The sequence below is a fragment of the Propithecus coquereli genome, unplaced genomic scaffold, assembly GCF_000956105.1.
Source record: "Propithecus coquereli isolate 6110/MARCELLA unplaced genomic scaffold, Pcoq_1.0 Scaffold156, whole genome shotgun sequence".
NCBI lineage: Eukaryota > Metazoa > Chordata > Mammalia > Primates > Indriidae > Propithecus > Propithecus coquereli.
Genome location: NW_012140080.1, coordinates 3,555,598 through 3,572,453, shown reverse-complemented (window position 1 = coordinate 3,572,453; position 16,856 = coordinate 3,555,598). Strand labels below are relative to the sequence as shown.

General features: G+C 49.6%; 2 protein-coding genes across 3 annotated transcripts in view; both read left to right on the top strand.

The window, feature by feature from the left end:
- Nucleotides 1-433: 433 nt before the first annotated feature.
- HOXA4 (homeobox A4) lies at nucleotides 434-2,684 on the top strand. Its single transcript, XM_012640736.1, has 2 exons — nucleotides 434-1,102; nucleotides 1,641-2,684. Exons 1-2 carry the CDS (start codon nucleotides 475-477, stop codon nucleotides 1,979-1,981), a joined length of 969 nt encoding a protein of 322 aa, XP_012496190.1. The 5' UTR covers nucleotides 434-474; the 3' UTR covers nucleotides 1,982-2,684.
- Nucleotides 2,685-4,199: 1,515 nt separating this feature from the next.
- HOXA3 (homeobox A3) overlaps nucleotides 4,200-16,856 on the top strand; it is a 20,323-nt gene continuing 7,666 nt past the window's right edge. Inside the window, exons 1-2 of one of the 2 annotated variants that reach the window (XM_012640734.1) lie at nucleotides 4,200-4,334; nucleotides 8,586-8,668. The gene's annotated coding sequence lies outside the window, so the exon portion shown is untranslated. Of the gene's footprint in view, nucleotides 4,335-8,585; nucleotides 8,669-11,291; nucleotides 11,371-16,856 lie in introns of those variants that run through there. The other variant, XM_012640735.1, reaches the window with a different exon arrangement.

Here is a 16,856-nt window from a genome sequence, read left to right as displayed (position 1 = left end):
CCCCGAGGAGTAGGCCAGGAGTAGGGCATGCATAGGGCCTGAGAGGACCTACAGCTTGGCAGGGCCCGAATTTCTAACGGGAACCAAAGTTGGGGGGGGCTGCGGCCCAAAGCGCCCGCTCCCTCCCCCAGCCCCGGGGTCCGACAGCCGCATCCATCAAGCACCCGCGCGTTTCCTGATCCGGGTCCGCGCGCGCGGTGCGCCCATTGGTGGGGGCGTTGCACGTGGGGCACGGGGCGGGGCGCGCGCGGGGCTGAGGCGGAACGCGCGCGCGCGCATGGGCGGGGGAGGAGCGGCGCGAACTTTGGTGGTGGCGTCGGCAGGAGGGGGAGGGGTGGGCACTTGACAGCGGGGGGAAGGGAAGGGCGCAGAGGAAAGGGGGATGGGAAGCGAGGCAAGAGGGGGAGGGGCCTCAGCGAGCCCAGAAAAAACGACAACGCGAGAAAAATTAGTATTTTTGCACTTCACAAATTAATGACCATGAGCTCGTTTTTGATAAACTCCAACTACATCGAGCCCAAGTTCCCTCCCTTCGAGGAGTACGCGCAGCACAGCGGCCCGGGCGGCGGAGACGGTGGCCCGGGCGGGGGCCCCGGCTACCAGCAGCCCCCGGCGCCCGCGACCCAGCACCTGCCGCCGCAGCAGCCCCAGCTCCCTCACGCGGGCGGCAGCCGCGAGCCCCCCGCCTCCTACTACGCGCCGCGGGCCGCCCGCGAGCCCGCCTACCCCGCAGCCGCGCTCTACCCGGCGCACTGTGCTGCGGACACCGCCTACCCCTATGGCTACCGTGGCGACGCCAGCCCTGGGCGGCCGCCGCAGCCTGAGCAGCCCCCAGCGCACGCCAAGGGCCCTGCGCACGGCCTGCATGCGAATCATGTCCTACAGCCAGGGCGGCAGCCCCGGCCGCCGCCTCCCCCGCCGCATCCCGCGGCGGCCCCCGCGCCCCCGCGGCGCTGCGAGGCTGCCCCCGCCACCCCAGGCGTCCCGGCAGGGGGCAGCGCCCCCGCGTGCCCTCTGCTCTTGGCCGACAAGAGCCCGCCGGGCCTGAAGGGCAAGGAGCCTGTGGTGTACCCCTGGATGAAGAAGATCCATGTCAGCGCCGGTACGTGGCGCCGCTGGGTAGGCGCGGAAGGGCGGGCTGGGGCCAGGCCTGGGTTCCAGGGTCGGGGCGTGGGTCAGGGGAAGGGGGCTCCTGGAGGTGAGCCCCCATCTGGCCTGGGCGGCAGTAGGATGTGGGTATGTGCGCGCCAGCCAGCCGCCTGATTCCAACGTGAGAACCCTTTTGTACCCAGGGTCCCTTTATCGGGAGATTTACGAGACGCCAAACTGTTAGGGCAGTAATTATAGCCCCCATAAATTTAATTGCCCTGGCAGAGGCTTCAGGCCATGTGTCTTTGAAGCTTTTCTTCAGCCCCAATGCCCAGCACCATTCTTTATGGCTCTCGGGTGTTTCCCGTTGTCAATAGCCTGTGAAACATTTTCTTTGCTGTTTTATGTATCTTGCGTGAACTTGGTGTCAGGTTATTATATAATGATTATGTCCAATTGCTCTTCCCCACCCCACCTTCTCTCTCCTCCTCCTTTCCCTCTCTTCCACTCCCTCCTCCTTGGCCTTCTCCTTCGGGGTTCTGGGCATTCAGTCAACCCCAGTTATAACGGAGGGGAGCCTAAGCGTTCTCGAACCGCCTACACTCGGCAGCAGGTCTTGGAGCTGGAGAAGGAGTTCCACTTTAACCGCTACCTGACCCGGCGGCGCCGCATCGAGATCGCCCACACGCTCTGCTTGTCCGAGCGCCAGGTCAAGATCTGGTTTCAGAACCGGAGGATGAAGTGGAAGAAAGATCACAAACTGCCCAACACCAAGATGAGATCCTCCAACTCGGTCTCTGCCGGCCCACCAGGGAAAGCACAAACTGAGAGCCCGCATCCCCATTCCCACCCTCACCCAGGCACTTCCACACCCATTCCCTCCTCCATATAATCTTCTAGAAATCTAGACCCGTTTGTCTCCCTTACCTGCTTTTCTCCTGTCTTTTCCTGCCCATTTTCTCATCCATCCCTCCCCATCTGGACCATAATAGACACCAAAACAAAACCCAACTTAGTGAAAAGGATAACCAAAAAGAAGACATTATTGGGTAAGAGTTTGTGCTGGTTGCCACCCAAGAGAGGACAATTGTCCAGGTTGCTGGCTGGTAGAACAACCTGCTGGCTTGAATAAGGCTGTCAGGTTTGGATACCTAAGAAGGACCATTTGCTATCAAATACTTTTGAGATGGCTAAAGTCAGCTTGGACAGCCCGTGCTGACTGGGGGACATGTACTTGTATATTTGTTGCAAGCAGAAGAAAACACACCCTTTCCCCACCTTTCTTACCTCCTTCTCCCCTATTAAGGCAGCTCATACAAGCTTGTATTGAACTGAATAAATGAGTAGACATTGTGGGCCTCACATGATTATTTAATTCTCAAAATGTGTAGACCTTGATGGTAGGTGTGACATGTTAGTTTCCCTTCCTTGCATTTATTTAAGATATTGTTATATTGTCCAATTCTGGGGCACAATCTTGGGGGAGAGGGGAGTTCATTTAGATCTATATGGAACTGTACAAATTGTGATATGGCTATATAGAAAGCCATATGTTAAGAATAAACTCCATTTAAAAAAACATTAAAAATCTAAGACAGATTTGTGTGTTTTCTAAGCTTTTCATCAAGAAAACAAAAGTCCTCTGGATTGCGATGCTTGACCTTGAATATAAAAACCTTGTAGATGGCTTGGGTTGTGTTCACTAGGATTCTGACTGCTCACATGATTGTGTGTGCGTGTGTGTGTGTGTGTGTGTGTGTGTGTGTGTGTGGTTCAACTTGAGCTGAACTCTTGTCAGGCTTGACCCACTATGGAAAACTTCCAAAAAGCAGGAAGGCTCTTGAGCTCTGAGAGGGCTCCTCTTCTTCCCAAACTTGGCTAAGCTTTCAGGCTTCAAGTCTCTGTAAGGCATAGAAACATGTCCTTCCCTGCAATGAAAGCTGAAACCATGCAGTGCTGCAGGCCCAGGAGTTTCTGCAGCTGTTCTACACACTGAACTCTGAGCACACTTGGAAAGAAGTGGTCCCTTTGGTATTTATTGCACCTTCACACTTAATCTGCCTGTTTCCCTGGAGATAAAAAATAGTTTGTGCAAAGGGTTGAGATTGTTTTTTATTTCTTGGCTGTTCTTAAGGTCCTCTTCAGTAACTACAGCTTGAGGATTTTTGTTTGTTTGCTTTTTTCTCTTTTTTGGAAGAATAGCTTTCAAAATAAAGTGAATTTTGCCAGTATACTCTCCAAAGTTTCTTCCGAGGAAAGAAAAAGCATAATGATACTCCCCAAATTCACCCCAAGCAAAGTAGACCTGGGAGAGTTCACTGCTGGAAGAAAGCCAAACTGTGAACGGGGGTCACTTTCCTCAAATTGTCTGTGATCTTTCTGCTCAATCCCAGATATCTAGATCCAAAAGGTTGAAAATCAAAACCCATTTCTCAATCTCCTTAACCCTAGTATTTGTTTACTGATTTAGACTTGGTGCTCACTGCAGGGAGTACCCTGCAACAAGATACAGAAAACCAATGCACGCTAGCCCCATAATATTAGAACTATCACCTGGCCTTTAAAAGTGTAGCTTTTAGGTCATGTAGTAATTTTAGCAAAGATGAAAGGGGTGCTCAATTACCTCTGCAATATCTGAGGAATTTTAAACACATTTTCTCATCAGTGGAAAAACCCTTTAGCTGGTGTCAGTGTTGGTACTTCTTTCACCCTGCTGCCCTGTGTGTGATAGGGACAAGGGTGATCAGTTCTGTACCTACAGACAAACTAGAGTTGAAAAGAAAGTGATGGACACTAGTCTCTAAGTGGCCAAGAAAATTCAGGGGCAAACAAATACACACATGCCTTCCTAAGTCATGGCAAACCTGGCATAAAGCATATTTTATAAGGTGTGAATGAGTGCCAAGGATTTCTGGAGGCAGTGCAACTGCTGCTGAAACTTATTAACTCTCCCCCCGCTACACGTACTTGTAAAACGAAATTAAATCACGCTGAAAATAGCAATTTTCCCAGGAATCATTAATCACCTCATACAATAAATACTTCTTTGTAATTCAACAGCAATTCTGAAAGGCATTCTCTGGGAAAAGTCTGTGGAGGAGAGAGGGATCTTCTTGCAAATAATGTGGTTTCGGGCAAAGACGCAGCATCTTGGCTGTCTGCTAAAAAAAAAAAATGCCTAGACTCTTGGTGGAAATTGAGTGTCAAGCTGCAAAATCTCAAATGGCAGATTGTCATCATTTAAGGTAAATTCTTATATTTCTTCTTTGTTGGGAAGGAGAGGTATGGGGACATTCATTAGCTTCATGCTGGAGGCAGCTTGTGTGGGGATGAAGGGGGTGACTTTCTTTCACTTGCTTTTATAATCTATCCAGAAAAGGAAGAGAGAGAGTAGATATAGTTTTTCTGATATTCCATGACAAAATGGCATTTTTGTCCAAACTGTATTGGTTATTAAGGTATTGGCAAGTTTTACAAAATCAAAATTATTGAAAGTGATCCAAATGATCATGTCATTTCTTCACAGTGTTTTGCCTGTTTCAGATTTGGCTTTTAAGGGAGCTTGTTGTAACAGATTAGAAAATCCCACTTTGTGCTTCAAAATCGTGCATTGTCTGCCCTTTGCTAGGGCAACCATAAGAGTTCACCGAGAGGACAAATTTTCTATCTCATTAATTGTTTTTTTTTTTTTAAGCAAACCCTACTGGCCCCTTAAACCCTTGACCTTTAAAGACAGTATTTTGTGTAAGTTCTATAATTCTCCTATCAAAATGACCCTTATGAATTTTCTCCTCTTTTCCCTCCCTTCCTCCCTCCAATACACACTCATCTGCTTTAGTCACAGAGCCAAGCTGTGCATGACTTGGAAGATAAAAGTTTTGTCAACATCTGAAATCAACCTAAATCGGATAGGAGACACTTTAATGGTCACAGTTTGAATTAAGTACTTAACATTCTCCCCCTTGAAGAAAAATGGCACTTTGCAGGCTTTCTTCCCTAGTTTTGCTGAAATCTACGACATACCCGGTGTTTTATTACAGCAGGAATTCAACTGTGACAGGCGTAGTAGAGTACTTAATACCCACGATGGAGCTCATGGGAAGATTACCTAGATATATGGGGTGGGGGGTCTTTGCACAGCTTTTCTGACTTTATATCCAGCTGTTCCAGGGTGCCCCACTCCCTTACATCTCAGCTTCCTCCCCATGGGGTGGGTATCACCATCTCACCATCTCTCCTCTGTCCCCTTGTTTCCCCAAAGCTTCCAAACTCTGCTGCTGTTCTCACTGTTGCCTTCCCTCTAGCAGTTCCAACATAGAAATGGATCAGGGACTCTTTAGAATGGAAAAAAAGAAAAACACCAAAGAATCAATGTAGCAACAGAAACCTGGGGCTTCCCGTGGAACGAGTGGCTTCTGTGCAGACAATATGCTTGCTGTCCTTGGCACTCCCTTGGTCTCTGCATCCCTAGATGCAGTCCTATACTATAGAAGAACACAGGCTCATCTTTCTCAGCTGTGGCTTCTGTTGCCCTTCTTCTGTATTACACACTGGCCCAAGAATAACCTTGCTTTGTGTCTCAAAAAGTATGGGCTGGAAAAAAGAGAAGAAAAGGAAGAGAATGTACATCTCTTGATGGCATCAGGGAGGCTGCTGTGGCTGTCTTAAAACCTTCTAGTCTGCAACTTCTGGCTTGGAACTCTGGCATCTCTTCTTCTGAAGGCTCCAAACTCATGGAGCCACCCTCCTGTCCCCCACCCTTTCAGGCCAGCCCCACTCTTTTTGGGATTGATTTCTGGAGCTGAAAGAAAATCCCAGATTGAAAGAGTATCCAAGGTGAAAGACCAGGAGGCCATTTTGATTCAGCCTTCACAGTTTACAGATGAGAAAGCTGAGGCAGCTGAATAATTCCCACCCCATGTTCATTATGTTACTAAGTGTGTATGTTGAATGGAGCCTTTGGTCTCACCCCGATGGGGTAAGTGCATGAGCATCTTTCCTCTGCAGAAGCTATTCTTCTGGGAACAGATGTATGCATCTAGGCTTACACTTGACATGGATGGCCACAGGTGTGTGCAGCCAGGAAAGAAGGGAAGGGTGGGTTCTTGCCTGATGGGCCATCAAGCTACCTGGGGAGATTTTGTAACCAAACCACCCTAGTCATGGCAGACAGAAAGGCTGACCACTAGGCTCAGGAAGGGATGGATGTCAGGGTGCCTGGGAGAGCAGTGGGCTCCCTACTGTCCGCAATGCTCATAATCCCAGAATGACTAATGCTGCTATGCTATGCTCTCCCCAGTATTTTGATGGTGGTCACTTGCCCCAAATCAGGGCAAGGGTGAATGTGCTCCGGAGGCCTGGGGAACAAAAAAGCCAAACAAGGACTCTGGTTGCAGCTGATAAAGGTGTAGTGCCTGTTGGAGGGAGATATTGAAATTGTAATCTTTGAGGTCACGTGACTCATTAAATAATTAATGCAGATCGTCAGGAATGGATCGGAGTCGTCAGGGCCTCACTAGGAATGAATCTCTCAGAAGTGAGACTCCAACTTCCTATTTGGTTTTTTAAAACACACACCCTCAGATTTATCTCCAAAGGCTTTTAACTCCTTCAGGAAGGCAAGAGAGAGCTCTTCAGCGGGCAGGACCCGAGCCAGCAGGCCCTCGCTGGGTCTTGGGGCTTTTTCCACAGGGTTTCTGCCAGTCCGGGAGCGCGCCGTGTCCGGTGAAACGTGAGTTCGGGCTTGGGTTTTTTGCGGTCACATCTTGGCTTTGGTGATGAAGTGGGACGGATGCGCAGACAGTTGGTAATGTTCTGATTCACGCTGGGGAAGGCTGCAGAGATACCACAGGACGGGCGCGCGGCTTTGTTCAATTTTCCCGGCGTTCATAAATCACTCGCGCTGGGCGAGCGAGGGAGCAAGCGAGCGCCAAAAACGCGGAGAGAGAGGCCACAGCGGCGGCGGCGGCCATTGCAGAGCGAGAGACCTGGGAAACATCTCCCTGTGACTCATTAGTTTGAACGATTTATGGGGAGCAGCAACCACGAATATTAGACTTGGGGAGAAGGAAATAGAAAAAATTATAACAACCATAATAATTACAGTACTCCTAAGCGTCGTGCTGGGTGGTGGTGGTGGATGGTGGCATAGCGGATCTTTCTGGGGTGAAGTTGAGTGGCAAAGTGCAGGATGGCTGAGCCCACCTTGCTTGGGGCCACGCCAAGAGTTGCAAGGCCAGGGGGCGCTCCCTTTGGGGATGCAGATGGCAGGTTTGGACAAGAGAAAGGGATGCAGGAATTCCGAGTCCCATTTTGAAGGCATGTGGGGGCTGCAGATGAACAGTGACAGAGGGCAGTTGCTGGTTTGCGGCCACTTGTTTACCGCGCTAAGAGACTCCTCAGCTATTTGGTAGCCCCTCTTGGCTCCATCAACAGGATTGCATGGACCCAGGGCAGACAGCAAAGGACTGCTTTGGGGCAGGCTGGAGTTTGGAGAGGCTACCTGGGTCTGGGTGAAGGAGCATTGGGAGCAAGACTAGGTCTGTGGAAGCAAAGGGTCCTGCAGAGTCCCTGTGGAGGGGAGAACTTCTCCAAGGCAGGACCCCGCTCAAGGCACGATTCTTTGCCTCTTCCCTAGTGTCTCCCACCCCAGAAAAGTTGGCTAACAGCTCGATAACCGTTTGATGTTTAGGGGGCAAGAGAGGGTTGCAAATATTGTGAGGGATGAGATTGCAGCAGAATTAGGGCACGAAGCCTACTTTTGCCTGCCGCACAGGCGGGGCAGGATCAGACCCCGGATCTGGTATTGTTCAGTGCCTGCATTCTTCCAGTTTCCAGCAGCCTTAATTGGCCTGCTCTGAGAGACTGGGGCTGTGGTCGTGCGGCCAGCCCACTAGGACCAAGAAGTGAGCACCCATAACTTGAATGAACCAGAAGACAAAACCTCTCAAGACAGCCTTCTGCCCGTGGACTGAGCCCGGGTCTGATTTTGCGCCAACAGAAATGAGCACTATTAGTAAGGTTTCAGGAGACTCCGTGATTGAATGCTCCCAGACAAGGCTTCCCTTTGTTAGGAAAAGAAAATAAAGCCAGCATTCACATTCTCCAAGTTGGGGTGCGTGAGGAGCCCTCCGAGAGGAGCCCACACCATCAGCAAAGCCTCTTCCACCTTCCCATCTTCCTTCGTCTGGTCCATTTTCTTTCCCCTTTCCCTGCCCAACCCCTGAAAAAAGAGAAAGAAAGAGGAGAGAATGCGGGTGCGGAGATGGAGTATGCATTTATTTTACAAAAATAAATCACTATCTTCGGGCCATTTGTAGAATGGAACATTTCGAGCAATGAGTGCGCCGCATGGACGAGTGCCCTGGCGACTCCTCCGTGTCCGCGTCACCCCCGGGGCCACCTTGGCGCCCGCGCGGGCCGCGCTTCCCACTCCGGTCCTCTAACTCCCTTCCCTCACAGCCATCGTTCACCCTCTGCTGTTTATTTGTCTGCAGAGCGTCTGGACACCAGAAAAGGCGATTCCCTGAGCGCCTGGAGTTGGAGACAATTCCTGGTTCAGATTTAAACATCTTTGGAGGTAAGCGCTGTGCCAAAACTCTTCGCTGTGCGGGACTTTGCAACAGGGCAGCTGGGAGGAGTTTGCCCTCCAGGGCTCCTGGCAACTGCAGCCGGTTGAAAGAGGTTCTGGTCAATATTTAACTTCGGTGGAGTTTGGAGTTGGATTCCCTTCAGCAGCATGCCCGGAGAATGCGGGGCTTCAGGCAGACAAAGAGTCTACCCCAGACTGGGCCATAGGCCTGAGCAGCGGTTGCAGAAGCCAAAGATGGGGTGGGGGTAGTCAGAGGGGGTGTGTTTGTTTCTTCTTGCAAGCCCCAAACAAACCACTACACGGAACAGCGGGGCAAAAGCAAGTAGAGGCCACGGGCGCGGGCGCGGCAGCCGCTGCGTGGGCCGCTCTCCTTGTCGACTGCGGAGACTATGAGTTAAGAAATTGTCGCCAGTACCAGGTCTGTTGAGGAAAAGTTGTCTCACCGCCTTGCAGTTTCTCGGATCCTTTTGCCTTTCCTAGGCATGAGAGAAGTTGCTGTATTTCGAACGTTCAGGTCTTCGCAGGCAGCGGGTCTTCTTCCTTCACCAGGGCAGATTCGCGGTTCTTCCTACAGGAAAAGCACGGTCTTCTATGTCTCGGCGTTTTCTTTTTCTATTTGGAACAAGGGAAAACTCTTTAAAATTCTTTTCAAGTTCTGGCTTAATTTGTTCTCTTAGTTTGGGATGCAGTGAGGTAATTACTGTGGTTTATTACCTTGTAAAAGATCCATAAATTACGTGCCTGTTTGGGGGAGGGGCTGCTGAAATAGCACTCAGAAGCTGGTATTAACGAATGAGTTTGCTTTCTTTTTTCGGGAATTACTACTTTTTAAAAAAGTTTAGAGATTTTGTTTTCTATTTCTTAGACCTCAGTCTTCCCTAAAATTGATCCTAAATAGATATCAGGTTGTTAATTAATTGCAACATGCTAGTCAATAGTGCTCTAAAGCTGATAGGGTATTCTGGATGCAATTATTATTTTATCCGATAGGAAGTAAACAGTAATAATAAAGCTGGGTTGCTTTATCAGCTACTGTGTATCTGTTTATATCAAATATAGATGGAACATTTGAGGAATTTGCAACTCAGTGTGTATATATGATTTTCATCTCTTGAAACAACAGAACAATTGCATGTATAAATAGTTGCAGGAATTTGGGGCCATCTGTATAATAGGATAGGTATACACATTCACATGTGTCCAGAGAACTTGGAGCCCATTTGTACACAGTTGCACCCACAGGAAATATCTCATGTTAAATAATAATCTATTATCTACACGTGTGTGTGCACACACACACAGTGGGCTAAGAGAGCCTTACCTGATGCTGAGTAGAAAACCCACTAGACTTAACTAAAGGGACAAAAATGTTAAGTGTATTTTTGATAGACAAATCAGATTGCAGTGTTTGAGTACAGATACATCTAATCTGCCAACAGCTTTGCAAATATTGACTAACGGTCTGTATCCTTGGTTGCCTGCTCTTTCCAAGCCAACTTTCCCTCTATTTTGGCTCTGGTGGCCTGGACCACAGTGTGGGTCCCAGCCCTGGCTAGGTTGGAGGCCAGAGGAGTGAGTAAAGGGGGACTGGCAGCTGGATTTTTAAACAGCCCATAGCTTTGCTCCAGGAAAATGGATTTCAGAGTGGTGAAGGAGAACTCTCAGCTGCTGGTTCCCTGGATGGGTTGCCCAGGCCAAGATCTCTCTTAGGGAAGCTGTTTTTTTAACCTCAGAAGTTAAATTTTCTTTGACTTCTCAGAGTTTTCCCTTCTCATCCTACCAAATCACCCCATCCCACCCCAAGTCGTTAATGTTAATTGTTAAACAGCGGTTGGAATATTAACTGGGATGTTAGCAGTGGTATGGAGGCTCCAACCTGGAGCTGACATGCCTCTGGGCCTTGCTGGGGTTAAGGCATTTTTCTGAAGCAGTACCAAGGACTTCTCCCATTGATTTATGACCTCAAGAGTTTCGATATCCTAAAGACTGTTCTGAGAGTTCTGAAGGGGGCCCCTTCTTATCTTTGAGTTGATACATCTCCAGAAATTTAGGGAGGAGAGTTTGCCAGTAACTGGACAATATTTCCAGGTTCTTTTTTAGAGTATCTGGAGGGCACAATATGAATGATTAGGGAGGGTATAAAGGGATCAGAGGTCAGTAAGAATTAGAGGACTGAGATCATGGGGGACAGGAGAATGCTTTTTGGAAACCAGCCTTTGATCCATTTCCCCCATCCCCCAAACCTGAGAAAGGCAGGTTTTTCACTTGGGTTCTTATTTTCCAACTTGTGACTGAGATAGGAGCTAGGTAAGTTCCTTCTTCCAGCTATACTACAAACAGAACCTTATTGGAATATTGCTACCAGTTTAGGTGTGGACTTGCTTCCAGGGGATTAGGTCTCTTCTTTTATCACCCTTCTGATTTGGATTTCCCCAAGACCAAGCCTCCTTATTGAGGGCTTTACGTTCTCATCAGACCCCTTCTGCTCCCAGGCAGGGAAATAGAGTAGGGAAAGAATCATACACAGCCTCCTGCAGCTGCTTCAAGTGAGTCCTCATGCTTAGCTAGCTGAAGGCTTACTCTCAAGGAACAAAAGAATATGGCACGAGGATCTTACCAGCCTCAGAGCACTCTCAAAGTTCAGAAACTAAGACCAGCAGAGAGGAATGTTTTAGACAGCTGGTGAAAAGGTGCAGTGTTGAAATCAGTGGGCAGTGTCACCAAGCAGAAGGCAGCAGTAGGGGTAGAATAAGGGTGGGTGCAGCTTATTCGTTTCAGTCAGGTTCCTTCTTGGCAGAGTTGGTTCTCTGCTGGTTCTCTGCTTAAGACTGTTCTGAGAGTTCTGAAGGGAGCTCCTTCTCATCTTTCAATTGATGTTTCTGCAGAGACTTGGCAGGGGCTGGGGGGAGAGTTTGCTGATGGACTTAGAATTGTCTTAGGGGAGGGTGGATAGACCAGCCTGTAGGGAGAGTCCCAGGTTGTCTTGCAGGTTAACTTAAGGGACTCCAGTGAAGGTTGGTTCATTTTTTTCTCTAGCAGAGACAATTAGATCATTTCCCCTGACATTTTTCATCTTTAGAAACCTGTAATTTCATGTATCACTCAGCTATGCACTGAGGAAATGCGTAAGTACAGCTTTGGCCAGGGCACTAGGTCCTTCCAGACTTTGTAAAACCCTCACTTAACCATTCTATAGCCAGGCACATCTTTTCTAGCGGGCTCCCATTGAACAAAACCAGCTGGACTTGGAGGAGATGCCTTAACCTTTTGTCAGGTAACTGTGGGTCTTTTTGGTTTCTCCAGTGGCTGTGGTGTATGGTGTGGGTGTTAGCAAACTCCATACAATGGCAGGCCTGAGGAAGTCTCTGACCAGGCCAATCAATTCTGGGCCTGGCCCTTGCCTTTTGATATGCTGGCCTGTGGGCCAGAGGAGACTGGAGTGCTTGGGTGTGTTGCATTCAGCTTGTTTTTGGGTGGGAGGCCATAAGGATAGTTAAGTGGACTCTAAGAATATGGATAGCATTGCTGTTCCCTTGTGTTTGGAGTATGTGTAAAGAAATATAAGTGGAGATAAACGGTCTTATATGGCACTCATTGGGGGGGGTGGCCCCCAGCATCCTACTGCTTAGACAAAATTCTTACAGACTGCTGGTCAAGGATCCTCCCCTCCCCTCCCCCAAAGTTAAATGTTCTGCTTGGAAACCTAGTTCCTTCAGTGATTCCCTATTTCAAATAAAAGGATTTAAGTTGACGTATGACCACGTGAGCACATAATACAGCGCATTATTGTGGCATTTGGAGCGGAGACCCAGGCAGGCTTCTCCTGTGATTACGTTTTCTAGATTCTCTTCAGAGCCAGAGCTTTCCCCCTCCACCCCCACGCACCCACCTCCTCCTTCTCCTTCTCCTTCTCCGGAGAGCGCTCTCTGAGCGGGTTGCAGTTTTCAGCACTCATGGAGCAGTTCTGAGCGAGCTAGAGCTAACCGATGGGACTCAAGGCCACACCAGGAGGATGGAATTTATTTTAAGGTATTTCCGCTGATTGTTCATATCTAGAGTGAATTATGGCTGTGAGAGACAAAGGTCAGGGGAGGAGACCCTGGCTCATGGACAGGACCCTCAGCCTCTCTCTTCCTTTGTTTCTCTTTTAGAATTGAAACCGTTTGAAAGATTTCCAATAGCACCTCAGACTCTTAGTTTAATTCCCTGGAAAGTGTTGGGGGAATAAAGGAGGGGACACTTGGAGGCTACTAGGTGGCCCCCGATGGCCTCCGGTGCAAGGGTGGCATTGTCCACTGCAGCGGGGCAGGGCTGGAGTCTTAGGAGCTGAGCTTCAGGCAGAGAGAGGGTCCTGAAGCCTGGGGGCTGCTGAAGCGAGGTGCGGCACTGAAGCTCCCAAGGCGAGATCGCCTGGAGGGGATGGGCACTGGGTGGGTGAGAAGGGGAATTTCTCCTGGGTTGGTGGTGTTATTCTGCCAGGGATGTTGAATTAGAGCTGACCTGGGCAGCCTGAGCAGCTGGAAGAGGGAAATCAATGAGGGAAATGTGTAGATGCGCTGCCATTTTATTGATGATGCTTCCAGACACTTTGTTCAGTGCTGGGTTGCAGAGCATGCTTTCCCATAAACTGAACCCAAGGAGCCAGATCCAGGGAGCCAGACTGGACTGGAGGGCTGGTGCCAGACCAGAGGGTCTACTCATTATTTCCCAAGCACTCTCTGCCTGGGGAGGGATAGAGAAAGACTGTTCAGATCTAGGAAAGCCTTGCGGGGGCGGTGAACATGCTGGATGCCTGAGCTCACTTATTCTAACATTCAGGAGACAGAGAAAGGAGGGAGCCAAGCCGAGGCTGGATTTGGGTTTCACCAGTGTGCTTAGTCTGGACACTCCCTGTATGTCCACAGCAGGCTTGGAGAGTTTGAGAACTGGCTGGTGCACCCTGGGTGGGAGAGAAGTCTGGACACAGAGTCCTCAGGAAGCAGAGACAGACATCTCTCCAGCTTTACGGTCCCAGAAACCAACCGAGCTGTAGCCAGGACAGAGGCAGATGAAAGTTAAACTGTATGCTTCCAAATTACCGGGAAAGCCCAAGCTAATTGGGCTTTGGGGACCCCACACTCCTGGGAAGAGTGAAAAACTCCCTGGAAAGGGGAAGGAAAGTCCGCTTTTGTCTGCTCCTTGGAGCAGGAAAAGGGATGCCTACAAAGGAGTCAGAAATCGGATTTGCCCATTTTACTTTTTAAAAAATCTTATTTCTTTCTGTACTTGAAAAAAAAAATCAAATCAGGCTTCCCCTACTTGAGTGGGATTTACTTTCCCAGAAGGAAAGGGCCCTTCTGCCCTCCCCCATGCTGGCCTCGGCAGTAACCATGTTTAACTGAGGCCCTTTCAAGTGCTCTAAAACACCCCTTGGAAATAAAATGTAAGCTTTAATTGCTGTTCAATTACTTGTCAGCATTTCATATGATTTATGACCCAGTTCTGGCGCATTTTTGACCCAGTTAAAGACTCATAAATAATATAGTTTCGCTAGAAAGAATGAGAGAGGGAAGAGAGGTTTGTTAGAGGCATCTTTTTATTGTCGCTTCAGTGCCAGCAAGCTGAATAAATATCTAGCGATGAACTCTCAAGCTGGTTCTGTATAAAATCGTGAACAGTGAGAAGAAGCAAGAAACCAATAGCCAAATTTATAGAGCTTGGACTGGTTTTTCCTCCCAGGAAAGAGGTAAAGCCACTCCATTATAGCTAATCTATTAGTTATCAAAAAAAGGCTGGTTCCCTTCTACTCTCAAAATGCCAGCCTCACCCTCACAGGCAAGTATAATTCCTCAATAATTTTCCTCCCCATTTTGGGATTTTGATGCCTCTTCCTGCCCGCAATTATTCCTCACCTTCCTCCCTGGCTGCACAGCCTTGGAGCTGCTGGAGGCCCCCTCAGACGTGTTCAGGAGGACACCCCCTTGAATGGTGGAAAGGCGCCACAGGCACCTTTGCTGCTTCAAGTATTCTTCTAGTGTTGAAAAAACGTTTTCTTCTAGTCCCCTTGGATGAGAGATTGGGAACCAAGGATTTGGGGGACTTGGGGGAGCCGAGGGGTCCTCTCAGTACTGCAAAGCTTGGTGGTTTTGGCGGAGCCGGGTGAACTGCCGAGGGATTTGCCTAGAAAGGGCACAGTAGCGGCAGCAGCAGCGGGTAATTTCTGGAGGTGGAAATTAACAAGCGGTATTTTCTCTTAAAAAAAACAATAACAAACCAACAAACAAAAACCTTCCACCAGTATAAATTATTGTTTTAAAAAAATCTCGCCTGCGCTTGCTGCAAAGCCAGTCCTTTGGATTTCAGCAGAGAGGCGTGAGGCCGGGCACCGGCAATCTGAGTGCCAGGACTCCAGACCCTAGTCTTGAGGTCGGAGCCCCGTTTCTGCCCGCTAAGGCCCTCAGGCCAGAAGCCACCTAGTCCAGGGTTGATAGAGGCCCTGGCCCGAGCTGAGCTCCCGCCCCAGATCTGCCTTGGTTCCCGCGGCTCTTCAGGTCCAGTGCTCGCGTTTTGCCCGGCATGGTCTTGGCGCCAGTTGAAACGTATGCATTCGGGGCGCCCTGGCCCCCTAGGCCCAGACTGTCCCCTCCCCGGCAGGTTCTCACGGAGAGCTGGCCTTTCCAGCAGCTGGCTTAGCTGAGGAGACGATGAGAGTAGCGTCAGCAGTTTGGAGGAGAAAGTGCGGGTTGATTATTGACCCACGCCTTCTTTCTTTAAATGCCACATCCGACCGGGTGGATTTGAAGAGAAAATGCCGCGGAGCGCGGATTTTTGCGGCCGGCTCTCACCTCCTACGCGGCCCCGGCTCCCCCTTTCAAGTTGCTCCGCCGCAATATGCCATAAGGAGCAAGTGTTTGCTGTTTTGTGCTCTGTTTACAGCTTTGGGGCGCCGAGTCATAAATCTTGCCCAGCCATAAATGACAAAAACCATTGGTATGCATGAGGCCACCCTGGCTCGGAGTGCTTTTTGATTTTTCCCTTTTCCCCTGGCTTTGTTTTTGCTCTAAGGTGACACTTTGGCTCCCTGACAGTTTAAACATACTACTTATATTTTTAACACCTTCCTTTGAGAAGGACCCGCCGATGACGCCTCGGAATTGCACGAAATCTCCATTTCTCTCTTTTTGCCACACTGGTACCCTTGCAGAGTTTGCTTCTTGAACCTGGGCGGCTGAGAGACTATTACCAGGCAAATTCGGTTGTTTCCACGGCTCAGCTCAGTGTTCCTCCATCCCACTAATTAAGAATATATATATATATATACATATATATATATATATGTATATGTATATCATGGATGTCTGTTTCTGTTGGGTTGAGAGCTTTATCTGTCTTCCCTGTGGGTGAGCTGCGTGTCTGTACTGTGAAATGGGCACAGGATCGCTGGAGAGCCGCGTTTCTAGACACTCTTGTGTGTACTTGAGCCCGGCCCGTTCTGTTTCACTACTGGGACAAATGTACATCTCCCCCAGGACACTTTCCTTCTGGCTGCCAGGATTTCAGCAGTTTCTGCCGAAAAATATAACCAAAGACAGCCCAGTGGCTCTTGGGGAGGTCTCTGGAGAAAAGCCTTATCCAAATCTCCCCAAAGATTGGCTTTGGGGTGTCTGGATTGAGGTTGGCAGGTGAGGTAAACTGCCCAAAGTCTGGGGAACTCAACTTCTCCAGTTTCTCTTTCCCCTCGCCCCACAATTGGAAATGTCCAGGGCAGATACGTGGTTTCTCAAAAGGATTCCTAGGAAATAGAGGCCCGGCGAGAGATCCCCTTTGTGAGAGCCTTTTGTCCTCATTAGCATAATTTTCCTGGACTTCAGTGACGCCTAGGAGCGAAGAGAGGGAGGACATTGGGGGTGGGGGGAGGCTACCCTCCTCCCGCCGCCGAGGAGCTCCCCCCACCTCGGGTCCCTCCCCTCGTTTCAGCCCCATCCCCCACGTCGGCCCGCGCTTCCCCAGCAGCCTTAGTCTCCCTTCCTGCCCGCCCCAGCACCCCCCACTGCCCCCCCAGAGCTGCTCTGCGTGTAATATTCATAAGAAACATACCCAAGTCGGTGCCACTAGCCCAGGCAGAGCCCGGTGCCGTGCTAGCGCTTATCTCCGGGCCGCGGCTGCTGCCCTCGGGAAGGGCAGGGGGCGGGGGTGT

Coding starts and splice junctions, on each gene's coding strand:
- HOXA4 (XM_012640736.1), top strand. CDS start 475: ATGACCATGAGCTCGTTTTTGATAAACTCCAACTACATCGAGCCCAAG. Junction 1,103..1,640: donor GAAGATCCATGTCAGCGCCG/GTACGTGGCGCC, acceptor CTGGGCATTCAG/TCAACCCCAGTTATAACGGA.